The sequence below is a fragment of the Pempheris klunzingeri genome, chromosome 18 (assembly GCF_042242105.1).
Source record: "Pempheris klunzingeri isolate RE-2024b chromosome 18, fPemKlu1.hap1, whole genome shotgun sequence".
Classification (NCBI taxonomy): Eukaryota; Metazoa; Chordata; class Actinopteri; order Acropomatiformes; family Pempheridae; genus Pempheris; species Pempheris klunzingeri.
This window is the reverse complement of record NC_092029.1, coordinates 14,356,129-14,379,080: the sequence shown is the minus strand read 5'-3', so window position 1 is coordinate 14,379,080 and position 22,952 is coordinate 14,356,129. Positions and strand designations below refer to the sequence as shown.

At 39.6% G+C, this 22,952-nt stretch overlaps 2 protein-coding genes across 2 annotated transcripts in view; both read right to left on the bottom strand.

Moving 5' to 3' along the window:
- Positions 1 to 6,908: 6,908 nt before the first annotated feature.
- Positions 6,909 to 12,575, bottom strand: opn8c (opsin 8, group member c). The gene is made up of 4 exons (XM_070849936.1): positions 12,461 to 12,575; positions 10,785 to 11,078; positions 8,752 to 9,083; positions 6,909 to 7,430 (listed from the first exon to the last, which is right to left on the bottom strand). The coding sequence occupies exons 1-4, from the start codon at positions 12,555 to 12,557 to the stop codon at positions 6,909 to 6,911; spliced, it is 1,245 nt and encodes a 414-aa protein (XP_070706037.1). The 5' UTR covers positions 12,558 to 12,575.
- A 2,670-nt stretch (positions 12,576 to 15,245) lies between these two features.
- Positions 15,246 to 22,952, bottom strand: part of ppp2r5a (protein phosphatase 2, regulatory subunit B', alpha isoform) — a 40,553-nt gene continuing 32,846 nt past the window's right edge. Inside the window, exons 8-13 of the mRNA XM_070848859.1 lie at positions 22,034 to 22,087; positions 21,806 to 21,856; positions 21,574 to 21,693; positions 19,813 to 19,940; positions 18,905 to 19,006; positions 15,246 to 18,134 (exon numbers count right to left, since the gene is read on the bottom strand). Of these exons, the coding sequence (XP_070704960.1) occupies positions 17,870 to 18,134; positions 18,905 to 19,006; positions 19,813 to 19,940; positions 21,574 to 21,693; positions 21,806 to 21,856; positions 22,034 to 22,087 (720 nt within the window). The 3' untranslated portion in view covers positions 15,246 to 17,869. The remainder of the gene's footprint in view (positions 18,135 to 18,904; positions 19,007 to 19,812; positions 19,941 to 21,573; positions 21,694 to 21,805; positions 21,857 to 22,033; positions 22,088 to 22,952) is intronic.

Below are 22,952 nucleotides of genomic sequence, written 5' to 3'. Positions count from 1 at the left end.
ACTGATTTACCATACAGTCATTACCTGGACCATTATCCACCTTAAAGCTGCACTAATCAATAATTTTATATGAACAATGGATCATGTGATTACATGTAATGTAGAAGGTGTCTCTCATAGGAACAAACTCACAGAGAATTATCACCCAGCTCTGCATTTCAGCCCCATCGCTCTCACGTTTTTTTATTACCACAGTGAGATCCCTTAGAAGTCCGTGATCACACCAGCGTGACGTAGTGTCGTAACAAAAAACCCAGGTCACCTGGAGCACTGCTATTAACTTCACTCGAAAGTACAAATTTCAAACTCTCCCAGTTTTTGTTTGACGTTGTTAGACCATGTAAAACTGGAGATATGATGAGAAATGCAAACAACAAATACATTAGCTTCTTTATTTATCACTGAAGTTCACCACTATCACTTACATTTATGCTAAATTTTATCATATATATATGTGTGTGTGTGTATATATATATATATATATATATATATATATATGTGTGTGTGTGTGTGTGTGTGTGTGTGTGTGTGTGTGTGTGTATATATATATACACACACACATCTATATTTTAATCTTTAGATTAAGATATAGATCTTTAGATGTATGTATATATATACATCTATATTTTAATCTTTAATCTTTAGAATCTTTGCGTACCAACGCAATTTCGTTGTATGCTGTTAACAGTTGTACAATGGCAATAAAACCTCTTATGTCTTATGTCTTATGTTAATAACTACACTCATTGACACAAAAACATGCTAGCAGCCGGAGGGAACATTCAAACATAGAAATAGCACTTTTGCCCTATTGTTATTATTGTTATTATTGTTATTGTTGTTTTCAGTTGGCCCTGTTCCTGGGGGACTCCATTTAGTCTTGTTTAGAAAAGTTAATGATTTCCATCCAGTTGTCAAAGGCTCAGCATGGAACCAATTCTGAGTAGGTCACTGCTTTCATTAGTGGAGTGGCAGTGATTTGTTCAATGGATGTATTTAATTTTTCACATGTTTTCTTTCATAGTTCTCCTCTTGAGACCTCTGAGCCCTTGCAGTGAGCAAGCAGCAAACAGGAAGTTGACCCTGTAACACATTGAGGGAGGAAAATGACGTAAAGCTTAGCTAGTTTTATTTAAGATTTTCATTTTATTGCACAATCCTTCACTAATAAATCTTAACAGAAATGAATGTGTCTTAATTGATAATGATCCACTGGAAAAGGAAGATGTGCATGTGAAATATTATATATAAGTATAAATCAAATTGTGGTAAAATATGCTTAGACTAAGCATCAAAAGATCCCAAATGAACCCAAGAAAAAAAAAGGCAATAGACACAAAAGGGCAGGCCCTTCTTTCCTTTTCAGATGGACAGGAAATATCTTTTTTTTTTTATTTATGGCAACGAAGCTTACACATGGTGGAAAATAAAAGAAATGTGCCATCACCCTTAATTCACCAGATTTGAGACCACGTTAATGTTGCTGATGGAATCCTGGTGAGTTCGTACAGAGAAATGCTATGAAGTCTGGTTGTTGGTGGGACAGTGGAGGAAACACGCTGCAGCTTTGCTCATCAATGCAGCCTCTTGTCAAGACGTTACATAATCCTCAGCACATAAACAAAGCCCGGCTAAACAGCTCACCGCTCAGCTTTACACAATGATGGCTCCGGGGCTTTAACCAATGGGCCGCTTGACAACTGATGCAACACAAAATAAACATATTTTCAAATAACCCCAGCCATGAATAAAAATGACCTGTGTGGCTGACTGGCTAAGCCGGGCGGGCGGGCGGGCTGCCAACTGTGGGGGTTTTACATCTGTCACCAGTTCAACTGTTCTCCAGAGTTTTGCAAATAATGTTCAGGTGGCGACATCGTTTCCCTGCCAAGCACGACAGAGGGTTATGAGGCAGATGGTGAAAATGATTGACAACTTCTTTGGTTGTGAACTACTTGTGATCAGACAGCCACACTTTGACACAGAACTCAAGTTTTTAATATTTTTTAGACATAAAAAACTTGCGTATGTCATTGTTGTATATAGCTACATGTAAATTATATTCCTGTCTCAATGTTTTACACCTGTGGTGTTTGGAAGAGCCAAAAACACTCACATCTCGTGTCATGCTCTAACCTGAAAACGAGAGAACGTGTTGGGAGCGTAGGTGTTTGAACTTTATGACTTTGTGAGATTCTACAGAAATCCTGCTGGCACTGTTAGCTGGAAATTTTTTATGTGTGAGTCGTACATCAAAACAAGTTGTAACTACAGCTGCAGTGAACGTCCTCAGTGTAACATTTTCACAGAGTGTGGATTTGAATTTGTTAATGTTAGCTTGTGTGCTAATGCAGTGGATGTGTGTCTTCATTATGCATGGATTATTTTTCATTTATTTTGTGTTCGTACTGGTTGCTGTTGGCAATGTTTTATTAGAAATAGGGCGTATTGTCCAAAAGTCAGAATCATTGTTTTTATGATACAAATAAAGTTGTGATTACAATATTAATGTAGTTCCAGGTGATGATCGCAGAGTTGTTGCATGGTTGTTTAGTATGAGCTTATCAGGATTAGAGAGCTGAATTTTAGCAGTGGAATAGACGTGTTTAGACGTAGCTAGTAGATGTATTTGTCGTAATGACATTACCACGTTCATCTGTATGAGTGTGTAGGTATTAAAATCAATAAATATGTGAGTCAGTTAAAGCTGTGCCACTATTATTACAGACGCCCATGTGGGTGCAGGCAGTTGTGGGTCAATCAATCAGAGAATATAATTAATTGAGGAAGGTGGTTGATGATTTATGAGGATTCGACTGATGGCTGAAGACTGAGTAACAAACGTCATTTGTATGACACTTATCTTAACTCATGTTAGAACATGCAAAGATCAGAGGACATACGCACACAGCAAGCAAAAACAATAAAAGAATTAAGATAAGATAAATAGGAACAGTACAATCTCATTAACATGTATGAAGCTATTAAAATCACTCAGATTGAGGATTCAGAAATGAAATGAAGCTCATTCTGCTCAGTGAGGGAATTTTTCTTCTTTCCATGTACACCACTGTTGAATCATCAGAGCATTAGACTGTGGACTGAATAGAAATGTGAGAATATTTGAGGATTTAGAAGCATGAAATATTTACAGGAAACAGTGGAAGGCACGTTTATTCTCAGTTAAAATGAATCTGACGTTAAACTGTCGTTTTTCTATCCACATATTTTGTGAGGACTTTCATAGAAACACATTCTTCGTATGATGTCACAAAAGAAATTTGAGTTTTTACGGCTGTCTAAAAAAAAAAAAACACTACACAAAAGAAATTCAAAACTCAACTTTCTGTTAATATCTGGGAGCCAAAGCAGGCAAAGAAATAGTCGGCACACATCAGCATTGGTAGTTACTGATCAAATAAATATTCAAAATGTTGGATAATTCATGAACTTTGAGTGAAAAGAGCATCACAGATAGGACTCCCAGCTGGTAAAATGAGGCTTTTATTATCATTATCTTTTTTAATCCACAAATTCACAAAAAAAGAAACACATCAAAGTTACATAGAGACATTCAAATATCATTAAAATGCAGGTAAATCAGTTTAGATTAAAATCAAAGCATCATTTGAAAACTTTAGTAAAATATAAAAGATAATTTCAAAAATCAGACAGGAAATTATATGTTGATTCAACATTACATCATTACTGACATTGTTACAGGTAGGGAACAGAACCACATGTAAAAAAACACAACAAATAACTCCACAATCACAGAATTCAGACGGTGCAAACAGTGACGCACACACACACACATGATGACACACACACACTGATCCAGCATCAAAACAGCACGTGTTCCTGTTTCTTTGTGTTCGGTAGATGAAGCAGAGCAAGCGGACAGAAAACTCTCTCTCAAAGTGGGTCTGCTGGATGTAGAAAAGGCAACTGCAGGCTGAAACTAAGATACAACAAACAGAAAAAACCTAAAGAGCTGGATGATTGCAGAGTTGGTCATGTGGGCATAAAAGTACTGTGCATTGGTGTCGTGACACCAAATCCATTAAATTTGAGTGAAATTTCACCTCGTGTGGATTTGAATTTGCTAATGTTAGCTTGTGTGCTAATGCAGTGGATGTGTGTCTTCATTATGCATGGATTATTTTTTAACTTATTTTGTGTTCGTACTGGTTGCTGTTGGCAATGTTTTATTAGAAATAGGGCGTATTGTCCAAAAGTCAGAATCATTGTTTTTATGATACAAATAAAGTTGTGATTACAATATTAATGTAGTTCCAGGTCCAGGGGTACAGTTCTGATTGGGACCTTAACTGGACCATTGTGTTACTGATTTTAAAGTGAGTCTTGGTATCAGGGTAGGACGTCTTAGCAATGCAATTAAGTTTTAAAGAATTAAATCGTTTATGCATTAATGATGATCACAGAGTTGTTGCATGGTTGTTTAGTATGTGCTTATCAGGATTATTTTGTAAATTACACGTTACATAAACAGACATCCAAGTCAGACAGAACTTTAGCAGCTGAATAGACGTGTTTAGACGTAGCTAGTAGATGTATTTGTCGTAATGACATTACCACGTTCATCTGTATGAGTGTGTAGGTATTAAAATCAATAAATATGTGAGTCAGTAAAAGCTGTGCCACTGTATGGAACTTTATTCTTTGTAATTAATTGAGAGCAGTGCCCCTTTTTTTCTCTCTGGAGGACCTGCCCCCTCAAATACATCCTGAGCTCCATCACAGTTGTAGAAATGTTTTATTTCAAAAGCTTGAAGTTTAATTCTGTTTGCCCTATAGGCTACAGGTTTTAGTTTTTCTGCTTAAATGACCCACGATATTTGCTACACTGACACACATGGAAACATTTACAATTGCTAAAAGCCTCTCTAGCCTTTAAAGTAAATTATTACAGACATCCATGTGGGTGCAGGCAGTTGTGAGTCAATCAATCAGAGAATATAATTAATTGAGGAAGGTGGTTGATGATTTATGCGTATGAGGATTCGACTGATGGCTGAAGACTGAATAGCAACCGTCATTTGTATGACACTTATCTTAACTCATGTTAGAACATGCAAAGATCAGAGGACATACGCACACAGCAAGCAAAAACAATAAAAGAATTAAGATAAGATAAATAGGAACAGTACAATCTCATTAACATGTATGAAGCTATTAAAATCACTCAGATTGAGGATTCAGAAATGAAATGAAGCTCATTCTGCTCAGTGAGGGAATTTTTTTTTCTTTCCATGTACACCACTGTTGAATCATCAGAGCATTAGACTGTGGACTGAATAGAAATGTGAGAATATTTGAGGATTTAGAAGCATGAAATATTTACAGGAAACAGTGGAAGGCACGTTTATTCTCAGTTAAAATGAATCTGACGTTAAACTGTTGGTTTTCTATCCACATATTTTGTGAGGACTTTCATAGAAACACATTCTTCGTATGATGTCACAAAAGAAATTTGAGTTTTTACGGCTGTCTTGTTAGTAAAAAAAAACACTACACAAAAGAAATTCAAAACTCAACTTTCTGTTAATATCTGGGAGCCAAAGCAGGCAAAGAAATAGTCAGCACACATCAGCATTGGTACTTACTGATCAAATAAATATTCAAAATGTTGGATAATTCATGAACTTTGAGTGAAAAGAGCATCACAGATAGGACTCCCAGCTGGTAAAATTAGGCTTTTATTATAATTATCTTTTTTAATCCACAAATTCATAAAAAAAGAAACACATCAAAGTTACATAGAGACATTCAAATATCATTAAAATGCAGGTAAATCAATTGAGATTTAAATCAAAGCATCATTTGAAAACTTTAGTAAAATATAAAAGATAATTTCAAAAATCAGACAGGAAATTATATGTTGATTCAACATTACATCATTACTGACATTGTTACAGGTAGGGAACAGAACCACATGTAAAAAACACAACAAATAACTCCACAATCACGGAATTCAGACGGTGCAAACAGTGACGCACACACACACATGATGACACACACACACTGATCCAGCATAAAAACAGCACGTGTTCCTGTTTCTTTGTGTTCGGTAGATGAAGCAGAGCAAGCGGACAGAAAACTCTCTCTCAAAGTGGGTCTGCTGGATGTAGAAAAGGCAACTGCAGGCTGAAACTAAGATACAACAAACAGCAAAAACCTAAAGAGCTGGATGAATGCAGAGTTGGTCATGTGGGCATAAAAGTACTGTGCATTGGTGTCGTGACACCAAATCCATTAAATTTGAGTGAAATTTCACTGAGATTGGTCTTAGATAGAATTCCTCCAACATGGCAAGACTGCAGCAGAAAGCACAGTTGTACTTTCAGCCAAATGCTCATAATGACGATGCTAACATTCTGATGTTTAACTTTTAACATGTTTATCATCTTAGTTTTAGCCCGTTAGCATGCAGACAATTGTCAGTTAGCACTAACCACTAAGTACAGCAAAGGCTGATGGGAATGTCATTCATTTGGCATTTAGGTATTAAGGTATTTTAGATCTTAAACCAAAGTACAGGACAAATTTATGGACAAGAATTAGAAGTCTGCACAACACAAACACATTATGTTTCATGTGTTCATATTTCCATGTAACATATAACTAATGGTTATGGTCAGTAATGTCAGTAGCGTGCAGAGTGATGCACATAACGCTGAATATAACACAGCCATGGCGATTTGAATCTTGAATAGGAGTATTGTGTCAACAGAGGACAAACTTACAAGCTAATCAGCTACCACTTATTACTCCTATTCTTAATAAGTACATTATCAAAGCATTTAACAAGATGGAGACTGTTGTGCTCACTGAGGACAATGCTGCCTTTAAATCAGATGCTGTGTCTGTGTAACAATAGACAGAGTTCATATGGAGCCAGGCAGGGAGTCTTTGGCGGGTTTATTTTCTAAGAGGTTGGGGGCGTTCTTGGATGAGGACCCCCAGCAGGTGTACACCGGCCTGTTGCGGTTATGGTTACTGTTGTTGTACGTAGCTTTGCCTTTGCCTTTGCCTTTGCTATTACTGTTAGTGTAAGTTTTGTCCTGAGACAAACCAAAGTTTTTCTTTCGGACGCAGCCTCTCTCCTGGAGCTGAATGTGGATGGGATGCGGGGGTTGGTGGCCCGTGCCGACGTGATCGCCCACTCGATTTCCTGCCAGCTTGGGCCAGAAAGAGAGCAGCAGGCAGCGGAGCTCCTGCTTAAAAGTCTTGTTGAAGTAGAAGTAGATGAACGGGTTGTAGACGTGGGAGCTTTTGGCGAAGAGGGCGGGGAAGACAAAGCCCTCGGGAGCCATGTAGCGGTTCTCCTTGTGGAAGATGAAGAGGAAGGACACGACAGTGTACGGGGCCCAGGCTATCACAAAACCCAGGCTGATGCAGAAGAACATCTGGAAGAGGAAGTAACAGGTTACAGAGGGTTACTACACTGGAAACATTGTCAGCGCTGTAAAAAAACAGAAACTCAATGAATCATTTGTTATGATGTTCAGTAGTGACAGAGGGGTGTAGTCACATGAAGCCTGTTTCCTAGGAGATTGTCTTCTTAAGAAAAATTTAAGTAATGGTCTTGTGGTCAAGTGGCCATTTTCCAGGCAAGTAATCGCTTCTAGTCATGTGAATAATGACAGCATCAGCCACATGTTCGAGTGACCTAAAGGTTTATTTTTAGTAGCAAAGCAGGATATTTTGTGCTGTTTCATAGCTCTGAATAACCTTTGAAGCAGAAGCTGAGGCATCTGACTCTGCTATCAGCCTCAACTTTGACTTCTTTTGACCATAATCGCCATCTCTTGCTACATCTTTGCTTTCACCAAGTGAAGTTCATGCCTCTAAAACTTCCTCAAATAAAAAAAAAAAAAAAGGCAAAGTCACTGTGTGGTTGACCTTTCTTAATCAGTAGACACATGCAACTGGTAGAAAGTTGACCTTGCTTTGCCAAAAAAAGCCAAAAAAAAAAACAGAACCTGCACTAAAGAACACTCGAGACATATCGTATAGTTTCAGGCTATTCGATATAAGTATGTTTCAGGCAATTTAGATGCTTATAAGTGTAGATGCTTAGACGTTTATACTCCACAGATCACTCACAATTCCATTTAGTATTTTCTTCACAAACTACATCTTTTTTTCCGCTGTACAAGAGGACATACTCGGCACAAAATGAATTTCACCCTCGAGGATAACCTCACACACTTTAATAAAACAAGTATATTAAATAGTGATGCTGGAGGAATAACAAGCTTATCGCTATATCTCTGTCTGGCAAAAAAAGGTACAAGCGACCCACGTGAGATTTAGTTTAGTCAAGGCCAAATACCTTTTCATTGAAAGCTTAGAGGGTAGGAATCAAATTAAGTACGTAATCACACTCAGATGGACATGTGAATGAGAGACAAAGGAAAACCTGTATCAATGCATGACAAATGTTTCTGTTACATGTGAGTGGTTCTGTGTATGTTCTATAACAGCTTTTATAAAATAAAGAAAGCTTTCTGCCATTTGAAGATTGTTTTTTTCAACAAACACTATATGGTCTTTTTCTCTAGGGTTCTACCAGGTAAAAGAGGTAAAAGGGACTTGAATGTTTTTGTCGTTGAGTCGTTTAGGGTCAAGTTGTAGAGCAGTCAAGTTCATGTCAAGTCTCAAGTCTTCATCTGTGCAGCCTCGTGTGAAGTCAGTACTCCTGGCCAAGAGGTAAACTTCTCTCACCATGGAGAGTCGTCTTTCAGTAAATCGCAGGTTGTTGCGGATGCCTCTTGCAGACAGCGAGTAGGAGAAGCTGGACACCTTGTAGAGGATCTGACACTGAGACACCACGATGAGGAGGACAGGGATCAGCGTGAAGCAGGTGAAGGAGCAGATCACGTAGAAGGCGTCCTTGGCTGAGGTATGGTAACCCCTCCAGGCGATGGTGCAGGACAGTCCGTAAGGCTCAGGGACGTACTCGCCCCAGCCAAACAGAGGGAAGCTTGACCAAACTGTAGCCACGAGCCAGATGGCACAGCACGCTATCCAGATGTTGGCCCCCTCCAGCCACACAGCTGTAAAGAGGAACCAAACCTGTAAACCAGCTATACAGCAGTGTTCGTACAGAGTTGCATACACTTAGATGACAAGACCAATACTGCTTTAACGTCTGTACAGCAGTGGCGGGCCGTTCATTTTACACCTGGGCCTTCAGTGGCGTCCTACCTGAATCAAACCACCTCTTAATACCATCATTATGACGTCACGGCTATAGAAACCATCAATATTATACAGAAAGGCAGTATAACAGGATGCTGCATTGCAGACAGGTATCTCATGCTGGAGAATGAATGACATCACTAAAGCAAGAAACCCAATTAAAAGAATTCAACAAGTTGTCAACACCAGGCATTCTCAGCAACACAATCTGCTCCTCTGAGCCTGTAAGCCGAGGGTACCGCTCGTAGTTGCTGACCTGAAAGTGGCGGACGAACCCTTTTCCCGACTGGGACAGGCTTGCTAGCATTTCCTCAAAATGTCCAGCTTTTCTTGGAAAGTCCGCCTTGAAAATGGATTTCTAAGTGAACGTCTTCTCCTCCGTCAGCCATTGTGGGTTAAAAAAACTGCTATTAATACTTACGATTATGATAAAGTTTTAGCTTGTGCTAACATAACTAACATAAACATACACTGCTGGAAGCACCCCAGCCCAGAGACGCGCTATGAAATGAAGAGCATAGACTATTAGGAATAATCTAAAATGATTAATGGGAAAATATTAAAACGTAAATCAGTGATTCTGAGTTTAGGCCAGCAGTGAAGGCCTTGCTGGCCCTGACGGCCCACCACTGCTGTACAGAAAACATGAAACTTCAACCAGTAGTCAGTTAGATTAGCATAGCTTAGCTTAGCACTAAAACTACAAATAGGAAAAAAGGGGGGGAAAATCCACTCACCAGCAACAGCTAACAGGTCCTAATTTGTTTAATCTATTCCAAAAAGTGCAAATAGGACTGTCAGGCAGATTTAATTACCTTTGGACAGAGCCAGGCTAGCTGTTTCCAGTCTTCATGCTAAGCTAAGCTAACTGGCTGCTGGCTGTAGCTACATATTCACTGTACAGACACGAGCAATCTTTTCATCTAATTCTCAGGAAGAAAGGAAATTAGCTCATTTTTAAAGAAAATGTCTATTTCTTTTTTTAAAAATCAATCTTTTACAAGTGAAATCAGTGAGGAATCATTTCCTGTTATGTACCAGGTGTTTTAATGAGTCATAGTTATTAGTTGTTCAATCATACAGCTTGTCTTTTGATTTTTCTTTTATTATTATAATTTTTTAAAGACACAAAATCAGAAAAAAGGTGTTTAGTCCACTCTTAAGGATACGCAGCAAGCTAATGGATGGAATAATGAATATTTTTACAAATTGAATACTAAAACCTACCTTTTAAAGGACAAGTATCTCAGCATTAAAGATCCCTTCCCCCACCCCCCCTACTGTGTTAGCTGAGTAGTTTAGCTGAGTCTGTCGCTGGGCAGCAGCTCTGACTCATTTTCCAGCTAAGTTTTGATCCAGAGGAGCTCAGACTAGAACACACACAAGAGCGAGTGTGACTTAATTCTTTGCTCAGGTCGCCATTTCTCCACTGTATCTTTACATAGCAAATTGTTGTTTAACGCTCTGACTATCATATAGAGGATGTATAACCTTTTGTCAACATTTCATTCAAAATCCTTGATCAGTCCCCACCCAATCCACAAACGGCCACACACCGTAGACCAGGCTGTAGCAGGTCTTCAGGTAGCGCATGATGCTGATGGCGGCGATGGTGAACATGCCACACAGGCCGAAGATAAAGCAGCCGAAGCCGTAGTAAACGCACGTGATGTTTTCTCCCAGCCACGCGTGGTTGAAGGAGGACAGGATGGAGAGCGGGTAGAAGCAGATGCAGCAGAGGAAGTCGACCACAGCCAGGTTGACACACAGCAGCTCCGAGTCCAACATCTTCTTCCTGCTGCGGTAACAAATCACCAGAACCAGCCCATTGCCCAGAACGGAGAGCACAACTAGACAGCGAGACAGAAGACGAGAGGAAAGCATCATCTTTGTTTTTCGAAATTACTATTTGGTATGTGAGAGGTGTCGCTCACAGCTGTTTTGGTTGTATGGCCTGCACCCTGTTTGGGCATCTGTTTTCTGTTTTTTAGAAATAAAAAATAATCCACTGTGCACTACCTGCCCAGCACCGAACAGCAGGCAGACAAAGCAAGTGACTAGTTGGCGGACATAGCGCCGCATTCAGCAGCTAAACAGCCAAATATTTCCCTCAGGAGTTGGTAGAGACCAAAAACAGAGTTAAAAAAAAATATAGCGAATACTGGATTAACATTCATCAGGTGACCAGAGACACAACTCCAAATGAAGGATGACGTTGCTCTGAACTAATCAGCTGATGATATGTCAGTGCTCACAACTCACTTCACAACACAATTTCTACTGACCCCAAGTGTCCAAAAATCTGTTACTGCAGCTTTAACCTCTGTAATTAAAATGTTCTCTCTTCACAGATCACTGCAGACAGATTCAGCCTCTCGTCTGCCATGGAGATGAACATATCAATGACAGGAGGGTGGATCAACGTCTTCATCGCTCAGACATTTGTAGAATTCAGCAGTCAGCCAATTAGGTGATTCAGTGGGTAGGAAAATAATCATATATGGATCAATAAGGATTACAGTGACAGATTCCTGGAGGTTCCTGGAGACTCTTCGATTGAGGAAAAAAACACACAGAAATGTGTATCTTTAAATGAGATAAAAAGGTAAACTGGACCTTGACATTTTCATTGATTAGTCATCTTCAACTTTAAAAAGCATATAGAATATCCTTTAAGACTCAGAGAGAAGTAAGGATTTGGTCTTATCTGTATTTGTTTTTTTAATATTTATAAGGAAAATAAAAGATGAATGATGGAAAAAGATAAAGGGAAATTAAAAGATGTGTCTTTTATCAATAAAAAATCTTCCCCATCACAGTGTGTAAAGAAGTCAGCGATACAAGAGACAACAACCACTGATGAAACTTCACATTTTAACCGGGTATTTCATACACAGTCTAATAACTCCTCCTCATAAATGACAGACCTTCATCAAATGAACCAAACCAAATGATGTCGTCAAATTTGATTTAAAAAGTTGAATCACCATCCGAGTGCTGATAAAAAAAAAAACAACAACACATTTTCTGTTATTAAAATGCTTCATAGTTGAATATGTTTGGAGTCTGGAAGTCCTACTTTTCTGAAATCTGTCAGCATGTCGCTGTAAAATACATATTTTAGCAGAGAAATAACACACACGTCTAACTAACATTTTTCTCTCCGGCTTCATGCAGCAGATCGTCTAGATGAGTGTTAGAAATGTCCTCAGGTCCAGAGGGAGGCACATACCGACGGAGAGGATGGCCAGTCCCACACATATGTCTGCAGCGGGGGTCAGTTTGGAGGCGAACACTGAGGCGGTCCGGTCGGAGGAGTTCAGAGGCATCGGCTCCTTCTGGTGCTGCTGCGGGTCAAATCATCGGGACTTGTCTCGCGGAGTCGAGGTGTGAAACCGCGGAGGCTGATTTTTATGAGGGTTGTACCGTGGTTACCATGGTAACGAGAGCCTGGAGCCAAACCGGCTCCGTTAAAAGCGCGGAGGGCGCGTGAGAGCCGAGAGGTTGATGCCTGATGAATGATCGGATCAGATCCTGTGGATGGTATTTTTTCTGCTTTTCATTTCCAGTCCTCTCGCTTTTGTGTGTATATATGAATATATATATAGTTGGACTCAACATTATTCAACCCCCCACTGCTAATTAGGTGTTTTATCAAAATGTACCAACTTTCAGCTGTGTTCAGTGAACAACACTAATATTACAGGTGGTTTCTTCAAATTTAACACAACAGTTTCAAAATTATTCACCGCCCTGAACAGGATCCCTCATAAGAGCACTGATTTGCATATCAGGTGTTATCTGAAGTTCACCTGATGGAACTGATCAGAGGCCTCACTGGTTGCATCAGATGCGCTTGAGATCGAACGCATCAAATACCTGGACTGGCCAGGGGTTAGTTCACAGTGACGTTTGGCTGCATGTTAGAAATAAGTCAGGAGGATTGAAACAACGGCTGCCACCAGATTTCTGGCCAGAAACACTTGAGTGAACGAAAAAGACCTCCAGCAAGACATAACGGCAGCAGACACTGAGGCTTCAGTTCCTACAGTAAGGCGTGTACTAAACGCTGAAGGCCTCACTGCCAAAACTCCAAGATGTAGATGCACTACTGACCCAACAGCACAACACAAGTCGCTCCAATATGCTCCAAACCATATAAATAAGCCACAGATGATACGGGATTCTGTTCTGTGGAGCGATGAAACAAAACTGGATCTTTTCAGGTTTATGGATCAGCGGTATGTGTGGAGGAGGAAGAATGAGGCAGACGCTGAAAAGACACACCCTGTCTACAGTGAAGCATGGCGCTTTGCTTCTTCTGGCTCTGGAAACCTGCAGCGTTTAGAGGGAAAGATGGATTCAATCAAGTATCAGGAAATCCTAGAAGACAATGTCATGCTGTCTGTGAGGAAACTGAAGCTTGGGCGTCATTGGACCTTTGATCCCAAACATACCTCAAAGTCCACAAAGGCTTAGCTTCAGAAAAAGTCCTGGAAGACACTAGAGTGGACGTCACAGTCGCCTGACTTGAATCCCGTGAAAAATCTCTGGTGAGATTTGAAGAAGGCGGTTTCAGCACGCAAACCCAAGAATATTAGAGAGCTGGAGGCTATTGGCCACAAGGAACGGGCTACGAGTCCTCAGGAATGCTGTCAGAACCTGGTGTCTGGATGTGCATCACGTTTTCTGCAGGTCACAACGGCAATAGGGTGCTCTACTAATTAATGAAGGTGGTTGTCAAGAAGGGGTTTGAGACAGCAGTTGTCATTAAAAGTGACATTGTGTTGAATTTGGAGAAGCCACCTGTGATATTAGTTGTGTTGAGCTATTTCAATTGTTCTTGTTTGAGTTGATCATTAAACTCAGCTGATAGTTTCTAAATTCTGCCAGTACAGCTCATTTGCAGTGGGGGTTGAATAATTTTGAGTGCAACTGTGTGCGTGTGTATATATGTATTAAAAAATATATATATAAAATGCAATCAAATGAATGGACCCTGTTGCTTTCTCTCCGTCTGTGAGCTGAAAGCCTCATATGTGTTATTTCCATTAGTAACCTTCACTGCTGAGCCGTCAAATGGCCTCAGACCCTGCTGGAAGGCCACAGGCTGCACAGGTCTAAGTAATCAAATGAATGACGGCTGAATTCCATTTAGCCGCTTCAGTTTCAGGGTCCAGCTGTAGTGCACCGTCACACTCACCGTCACGCTGGCCTCTCTCGCTTTCTTCATTGTTCCCAAATGAAGCAGACATGTCATGTTGACTTGGCATAGCGGGAGAAACAGAGGTGGAACAAACAACAACTGCTCTGTTCCAGCTGTAATAACTTAGTGACAGATCACATATCTGCTGTGAAAGTAGTCCAGTTAGTTTGCTTCATACAATCTGACATTACATCAAGTACCTGTTGCGACATTCTCCTTGTAAACAGTGGGCAGTAATGACTGATTGGTCACTAATGTTCTCTAAACACAGTTCAGTACTATCAGCTCTGCGTTAAGAGCGGATCTTGACTGATGTCTTCAATGAGAACTGATTTCTATTGTTTCATTAATGATCCTGTTTCCGGGTTAAACAACATGTGATTACATCATACACACTTTCTGCTGTTCTGTTATCATGTGACTTGTAACTATACTACCACTGTGCACTATATTATACTTATTATACTGTTCTACACTGCACTATACCACTACTGTATTATACTACACTGCTTACTATACTTTATCATTCTACTTTACACACTACTGTATTGTATTAAATACTTTAAGTACATTTAGCTGATGGCACTTCTGCTTCATTAGTAGGATTTTGAATGCAGCACTTTTCCTTGTATGGTTGTATCAGTACTTTTACATAACAATCTGAATACTTCCCCCACCACTGACCTTGCATCAGATAAATGCAAAAATGCAATAGAACATCCAATTAGGTGAATTTTAACTCTTAAAGTTTGAACAGTTTTTAGAGCTGTCTTGATTTCAATGTGAGAGGTTATGCAGAGAGGACACATAATGACTTTTTAAAGGAATATATTTGTCAAATGAAGCAACTGAAAATGAAACCTGCGGCCCAGGAGCTCAGAGCTGGTGACAGGCAGCAGAAAAGATGACCTTGCTCCATCTATTGACCTCCATGATGTACTACACAATTCAACACACTTCAGTAAAAAAAGATCGGAAAAAAGGGACACTGGTATTTTGGCCTTGAGTAGAAAGATAAAAGTCGACTTTATTTGATGGTGAAACCTAAATAAGATCTGCGATTACAAAACAGGTTCCCCACACAGTTTTTTAGACGTCACAAAGGTTGGAATGCTGTACTGACAGAAAGGCATCAGAGGAGACTGGACCTATGAACTCAAAAGGTAAGAGAGCACACACTCGGGTTCACTTTTAAAACCTCAACAAGTTGTTCCTATAATCTATGGCAGTCAGATTAAGTTCATGAACACATAACAACTCCCAGTGCCACAAACTGCAAAATAAAAGCGATTGTGAGGTTATAAAGTCTGGAGACGAAGGGAGTGAACAGGCATTAATGTGTAAAGATTACTTGTAAAAACAATCCTGTGGGATATTCTGGTATTAAGCGTTAATTTCCTTGATATCGCTACTTCATAATGAGCCTTGCTTGGATATAAAAAGTCACAATACACAAAATCAGCCTCTTGTGCATTGTAAGATACCAGATAAGTGGTGAGACGAGTGCTTTTCAGCTTTGACAGAGAACAGTTTACGTTCCTAAGCACTGACTGCACTTTCCTAGACCACAGAAACAATATACTGTACATAAAATCTTGAATTGAGTGGCATTTCCCTTTAAGTAGCCTCCAAACTAACATATACACATTTACGCACTCAACAAAATTACACTCAAGCGCATCCTACACCCCCATCGTAATCCATCGGAGAAATAAAACATTCAAAAATATTTGCCCTCTCAATACTCTGGAAAAATATAGTACTGTAGGTCTCATGTTTTTATTTCTTTAAACTACTATTTTTTTAAAGGAATAGTTCAACGTTTTGAGAAAACTAGTATTTGCTGCCATGCCGAGAGTTAGAGGAGCATATTAATACCACTCTTGTGTATGTAGGGTAAAAATTAAGCTAATGTCAGCAGCTGGTTGGCTTAGTTTAGCTAACAGCGAGCCTGGTTCTGTCCACAAGTAACACAATCTGATTACCAGCAGCTCCACAGCACCTTTTATGTTGTTTTGTTTAATCTATACAAGCATCCAAGTGTAAAAACACCAATCCAGTGCGTAAAATCCCTAAACTGTAATTTTTACACTCTGTTTTGAGTGAATTAACAATCACTAGGTAACGTTTGAAGTCGTGAGTTTGAGAGATTTACGATTCTGGAACGTAAAATGATTTTATCTTTGGTCATGGCGATCGAGAGAGTAAACACAAGTATTATGGCGTTCTCCTTACAAAGTAATGGACCAGAAATGTATGTTTGCTTGTGTGTGATTAGTAAATGTGGCTCCTCGCTGGAGCAAAAATTGAGCCTCGTTCAACTTTTAAATATATGAGTAAGCTGTGTTCTGGGCTTAGCTGGGCTGACGTCGGTCAGAAGGTGGCTTCAGGCAGAGCTTTATGCTAAGCTAAGCGGCTGCTGACTGTAGCTTCACATTTACTGCACAGACATGGCAACGGCCTCAATCGTCTCATCTAATGCTCAGCAGGAAAGCCGATAAGCCCATTTCCCAAAACGTCAACCTATTCCTTTAGTTGCAGTCATGCTGAAAAATGTTAAATTCTTTAAAAGCCCTGTCCTCAATACTTTAGAGTAAATCATCTTATAAATGTAGGTGTTGTGTTACAGCTGTTAGCTTCACGTTTTCGCCCAGATAAAAAATATTTACCAACAACTGAAACACAAAAATAATCTCACAAATCTGACATTAACCCTCATTGTGAAGTAGTTTCAACATCATCGTCTCAACTAGAGTCACTCCAGAGATATTGCTCCATTTGTGGGATTATTATTCTTCAGGATTGATCTTTTTGGGCCATGAACTTCTAAACCCTCCATCTCTAACGGGATATAACTAACCTCTGGCTTCCTCTGCTCCTGAAAACAGCCCTGTTCTATATGTTAATGGCCACTAAATGTCTAATTGTGGATCTGGTCCCATCAGCCCCAAATACTCCCAAAGTCCACGGTGCCCTTCTTCCTTAAGGTTTGCACCCAAGTGTTGGCAGCAACAAGGAAAAGCACATTAAAAAATAGACATCTTTAAATAGCTACTCAGCTTGTCTAAGTGCAGCACAATCGGAAACATTAAATTCAAGTCATTATTATTTTCTCCCCTCCCAGGTATCATACAATGAATATAACAAAAAAATCATTTTCAGTTAAGAAACTAAATGTGAAAGGATACATCTTTGATCAGACAAATAAAACAATATACTGCAGCCACACTGTAACATCCAAAAATAGTCTTAAGTTGAAATATATATATATATATATATTTTTCTGCCAAAGAAATGCTGGCGTTCTAAGTCACTCTAAGTAGATTTAATATACTGTTGAGGTGTAATTTGTGTTTTTCTGTCTCCGTTAATCCTCTCCTGACAGTCCTGAACACGTTGTCAAACCGAAATGGAATAAAAAGCTGACATCCGGTGTCATTTGGCACATGGGGTGCTCTCACTGACTGCCCCACTGGCGTCTGGATCGCTGTTGTCTGTAGTGACGGCAGCAGCATCAACGCTCTTGTCCTGGTTGTCATGATTATTATTACTATTACTATTGTTGTTGTTGTTGTTGTTGTTGTTGTTCTGGACGCTGGGGAGCCTGTGGCTGTTGTTCTGGACGAGGGCGGTGTTGCTGAGCCTTAGTTCCTCCAGCTTCTTCCACAGCTCGTCCCTCTCCTGCTCCTTCTTCTTCTCACTGGGAAGACAACATTTTAAGACTTCTATTTAGGTTTGGATTAAAATATAGCCAGCAGCAACAAAAATATAAAGAGTAAATGACACTAATTGTGCAGCAATTCAGTGTAGAAGAAGCAGCATCTAGTTCAAAAATGGCAACACTTGGTAACATCAAAAACAAATGTAGAAAACCTGCTTGAACCTGGCAGACATGTACATATTCCTCAATACTCCTGACAAACTGATGCTCTCCTTTACAAAAGAAAAACGGTTTACTGGCTGTAATGTTTAAAACCACTTCTCCAGGTCCCTTTGGGGGTTGGGTAAATAAAATTTAGCCAAATAATTCTATACACAGGGACCGATAATGATAAAAATGACTAATTTTGTGATTTGTGATGTACTGACACGCAGCTAGATCTCGAATGGACTTGAGGGTGGCAAACTCAGCTGATTGGACATGATTTGAAAAAGGCTCACACCAGCAATTCACTGGGCTCATCAGACCAAAACCTGATCCGAACAGACACAACATCTGCTTTACAAGATGAACACAGCCGAATTGATTTAACTGCCTGGCAGACAACCAGCAATCCTTTGCAGAATTCAGTCGATCGTGCCCCTCAGACCCCAGAGAGTTAATGTGTTCAGAATGTTAATGTGTGCACATGTCAAACACATTATTTGTGGCATCAGGGACAATTAGTGAAATTGGCCCAGTAGGTGACAAACATGCTGAGCTAACATTTATGGTCCATGTTTGATATTCTGGAAGTGTCTGATACTCACCGCTGTCTGTCTGCTTTATAGGAGGAAGTCAGCTCATCGAACAGCGTGCAGTTCATCTCCATCAGTGTCTTCAGCACGTTGTAGACCAGAGCAACGATTGTCCTGTAACACGGCACAGAGACTCTGGCATCAGTAACACAACCAGGAAACATAACACACAACAGGGTTTAGCTTTAGCGTTCATTTAGTGGCAGTATTTAAAGGGTCATGCAAATTACCCCCAAATGAAAATCAAACTGAAACTGAGGGATAAGTCTGGTATTTTTAACTGTGGCCTTACTTTTTATATACATATTTTTGTGTTCAGCAGCTGGGCACCCTCAGCTGGCAGCCAGCATCAGACTACAATGGCTGTAACGTAATCCTTTAGGCAATCTAAGTGTCTGACAACATTACAGAAATGATCCCTACAGAGATAGACCTGTAAGATCCTTTTTGTTCAACAGGAAACAGTCGTTGACACCACTCTGATAAAAACAGTAATTTTACCTCACAGAACAAAGGCTTTACTGGTCTACTGTGACTTTGGTGTTTTAACGCATTAGTTCAGATTGGATCCAACTCTACAAAACACCAGTCACACAAACAAACTAACTAACTAACCCAGGCAGCAGTAGACCATGGTTGCATGGTTGCAGTGACTATAATGCTTACGTACGCTTTACGCAGACATGGAAGGTTTCCGTGAATAGGTAGTTCATTCTTTAGCCTTGGGAACAATGTGTGGGTCCAAACTATTCATTGGTCCGCTTGCTTATGATTCATAGATGTGGTTCAAGTTGATGATTATTAATCAGACCTTTGTGCTCAGATTCTCTTCATAAAATAGCAGGTTTTCTTTAAAAAGCAGAGGACCCAAATACCTATGGGGCAGTAGGCAGCTTGGCAGAAAGATTTGAAGGACTTACGGATTCCAGTGCTCTTTTGAGATTCTGTACAGGCTACCGAACATGATGGGAAGGACCTTGTCGATGTTCTCCTCGATGAGGCTGAGGATGTATTCGTTATTCCAGAAGTAGAGCGCTCGCTCTGCTACCTGAGGACAGAGACAAGTAGAAAAATGCAAAGTAAAATCTCTCCATATGGCTGGCTGAGTGGGTTTGTGCTGGTTTATGATAAAGACCTCTGATTTCCTACTGAATCCAAAAAAAGGAAAAGGTCAAATGAAGGAGAGAATAAAAGCCCCTTACAGACACGCACCCCGCTGGGTTGATGTTACAGCAATTTCCCATGTAATGTGTCGTATCAGAATAAGCACCTGAGCCACTTAATTATATGACAGCAATCTCTAGAAAATAAACTCTGTTTATCAGGACACCTGACTAAAACTAATGGGGTCAGAGACAACAGTCCTGCAAAGAATCTTTCTGTTTTAGAGACATGTTGATTCATCCTTTATGAGCATTTTGTGGTCCTGTTGAACTGTGTTGTGTTATCCAAAGAGGTGACTGAAGTATAAAACCAAAGGGAAAATATTAATTATAACATTAAATCTAAATCAAATTCTCTTTACTTTTCTACTTTCCTGCATCATCCATATAATACTTGATGAGGTGTCAGAGTTGCAGCAGTATAGAAATACAGCATATGCAATCAACAGTATTTAAAACCTTAACCTACTACATATCTGGTTAGTGTAAATGTAATGGAGAAACAGAACAGTTCTTTCCTTTGAAAAAGAAGTCTGAAGAAACACTAAGTGGAAGTACAAAGTGTAAAAGTACATTACTTGAGGGACTTGATCACTTGCTGTCATTTGATGCTTTGCATTGTCAGACTATATAAACTGAGAATCCTGATAAATGGTTATGAGGGCTGAGGATTCACTGTGAGAAGCTGAACGAATGTCATTAATCAACGGTTCAACTACAAAACATTCTGAAGTCAGTCTCTGAAGCAGCAGAACAGAAAACACTCAAATGTAGGTACGATATTTGTCAGCAATTATAACTTCTCATATAAGGACATATTTTGTATTATTATAACTGTTTTAATATATTGTCCTTAATTATCTGTTCATACAGCCATTTCTATTTATAAGTGTCCACGGGGGAGTTATCGTTGTTGACAGGTACATTAATACACACCTTAATCTGCTTACAGACGGGAATTAAAGTAAAGTGTTACTGACGTGCATGTCTGAATGACAAAACGCTGTTACAGGGCGTCTATATGTATCAGCATGTTAAATTTAAGACTTTTTAATACCACAGTTTAATTTAATTTAAGCAGAATTTTAGAATAAAAATAAACATCAAGTGTGAAAATATAATTGCGCCCTTTTGAGCAAATACATATTTCATAAGGTCAAAAATATGAGTACGGCAAAATCACAGTAACTGGTTGACTTTAAGAACATTTGCTCAACTATGTTTATCAGTAAGAAAGAAGTATACTTGTCCTTAATGATATTAATCACAAGAAGAGTCTGAAATTAGGCTGTCTTGAAGTCAAATGCCAAAGCTGAAAGTCATTTAGAGCCGTGTGTGAGTATTGTGGTTTTCTGTTTTCTGGATAAATTATGGAGGAAGCAATCCCACAGACGCAAACTGAGGTGTCTGCTGAATTGATTTCATCATATTAACACACATTAAATGTACATACATTTTGGACTTGAAGTGTATTTTAGACCATGCTTACCGCATTCAATAAATATGTCCTGAACATACCTGAAAGTGTGGATTGGCCACACATTTAGAGATCTGTTTGAATAGCGGCTCTTGGATTTTCTTGAACTGCGTTGGCTCAATGACATCCAGGATCTCCTCAACCTCGCCCAGGAACATCACCTAATCAGATGAGAGGTGCAAGCCGTGAAGCAACATTAAGATGCGTGTTTTCTTACATTAAGATGTGGTTGTAAACTGCGTAAGACAAGTGTATGGCAAACTTGCAGAATACCTCCTTCTGGCTGCAGGTTTTAGGCCAAAACTTCAGTAGCCCCCTGATCACCTGTACAGACAGCAGAGAATTTCATGAGAATTTCTAACCAATGTGAAAAAAAACAGAGTATATTTGAGTGGGTGGTTGTTCGCACCCACTATAAATTCATCTGCAGTGTAGACTAATTTAGTGCTTGAGGCTTTGTGCTTTGAGTGGGAGGAATGATAAAAAAAAAAAAAAAAGTACCGGTTCAGTGAGTGTGGGATCCTTCTCCAGGAACTGGACCACGCAGTAGGCCAGCTGATTGACATGAACGAAAAACAGTAAGTGTACCCAAACACTGCATCACATAAAACCTCACCCGAAGAGATGTCTCTTGTTAAATATGTATTTGGACTGAGAACTGAGGAGTGAAATCGAAGACTCACTAAAGCACAGGCTGTATTTGAAACGGTCTACTACATACCACTGAGAAAAGCAGTGAGCAGTATGTTCTCCGTACTGCATACATACAGTTTTTCATAGTAGCATGCAGCAGGAAACGGTTATGCTGATTTAAGTTTAGTTTACCATAAACATTACAGTGATAACTGGAACCAGTTATATAAATTAAAAAAGAAAATCTTGCAGTAAACTGCATGCTAATGTTAGCTAACTTGCAAACCTCTATAGGACATTACAGTAGTAAGCTAATAGGCTAGTGGCTGAGAAAGCAGCTTGGCGACACTCTGAACAGCCTGTAGATCTAATATGAGTAAATATTCAGCAGGTGGATAGCTTAGTTCTTGCCTCAAATTTCTTCAGAAACACATTTTAGTGGGCTGCTGAGGTAAAATAAGTGCAAGTTTATGTAGCTTTCTAAACCATCTATTCATACAACCGTATGTGCTTTGCATTTTGGTACCAGTGCCAGTTGGCATGGTAGATTGGTGCGATGCATACTGGAGAATTTTTCCGAATCAGTACGATATCTGGGTATCTTTGGCATATTGCAGATTTTGCTTTTGTTTGCACACGACTTAATACTTTTTAACCAAATCAGTATGTACGGCCTGTGTAGTATGTGGTTTTGAATACAACCAGAGTAATTATAACTGAACCGGTGCATTTCCACTTCCAAGCCACCGGGAGGTGCTATAGTGCAGAGATAACATAATGAATCCTG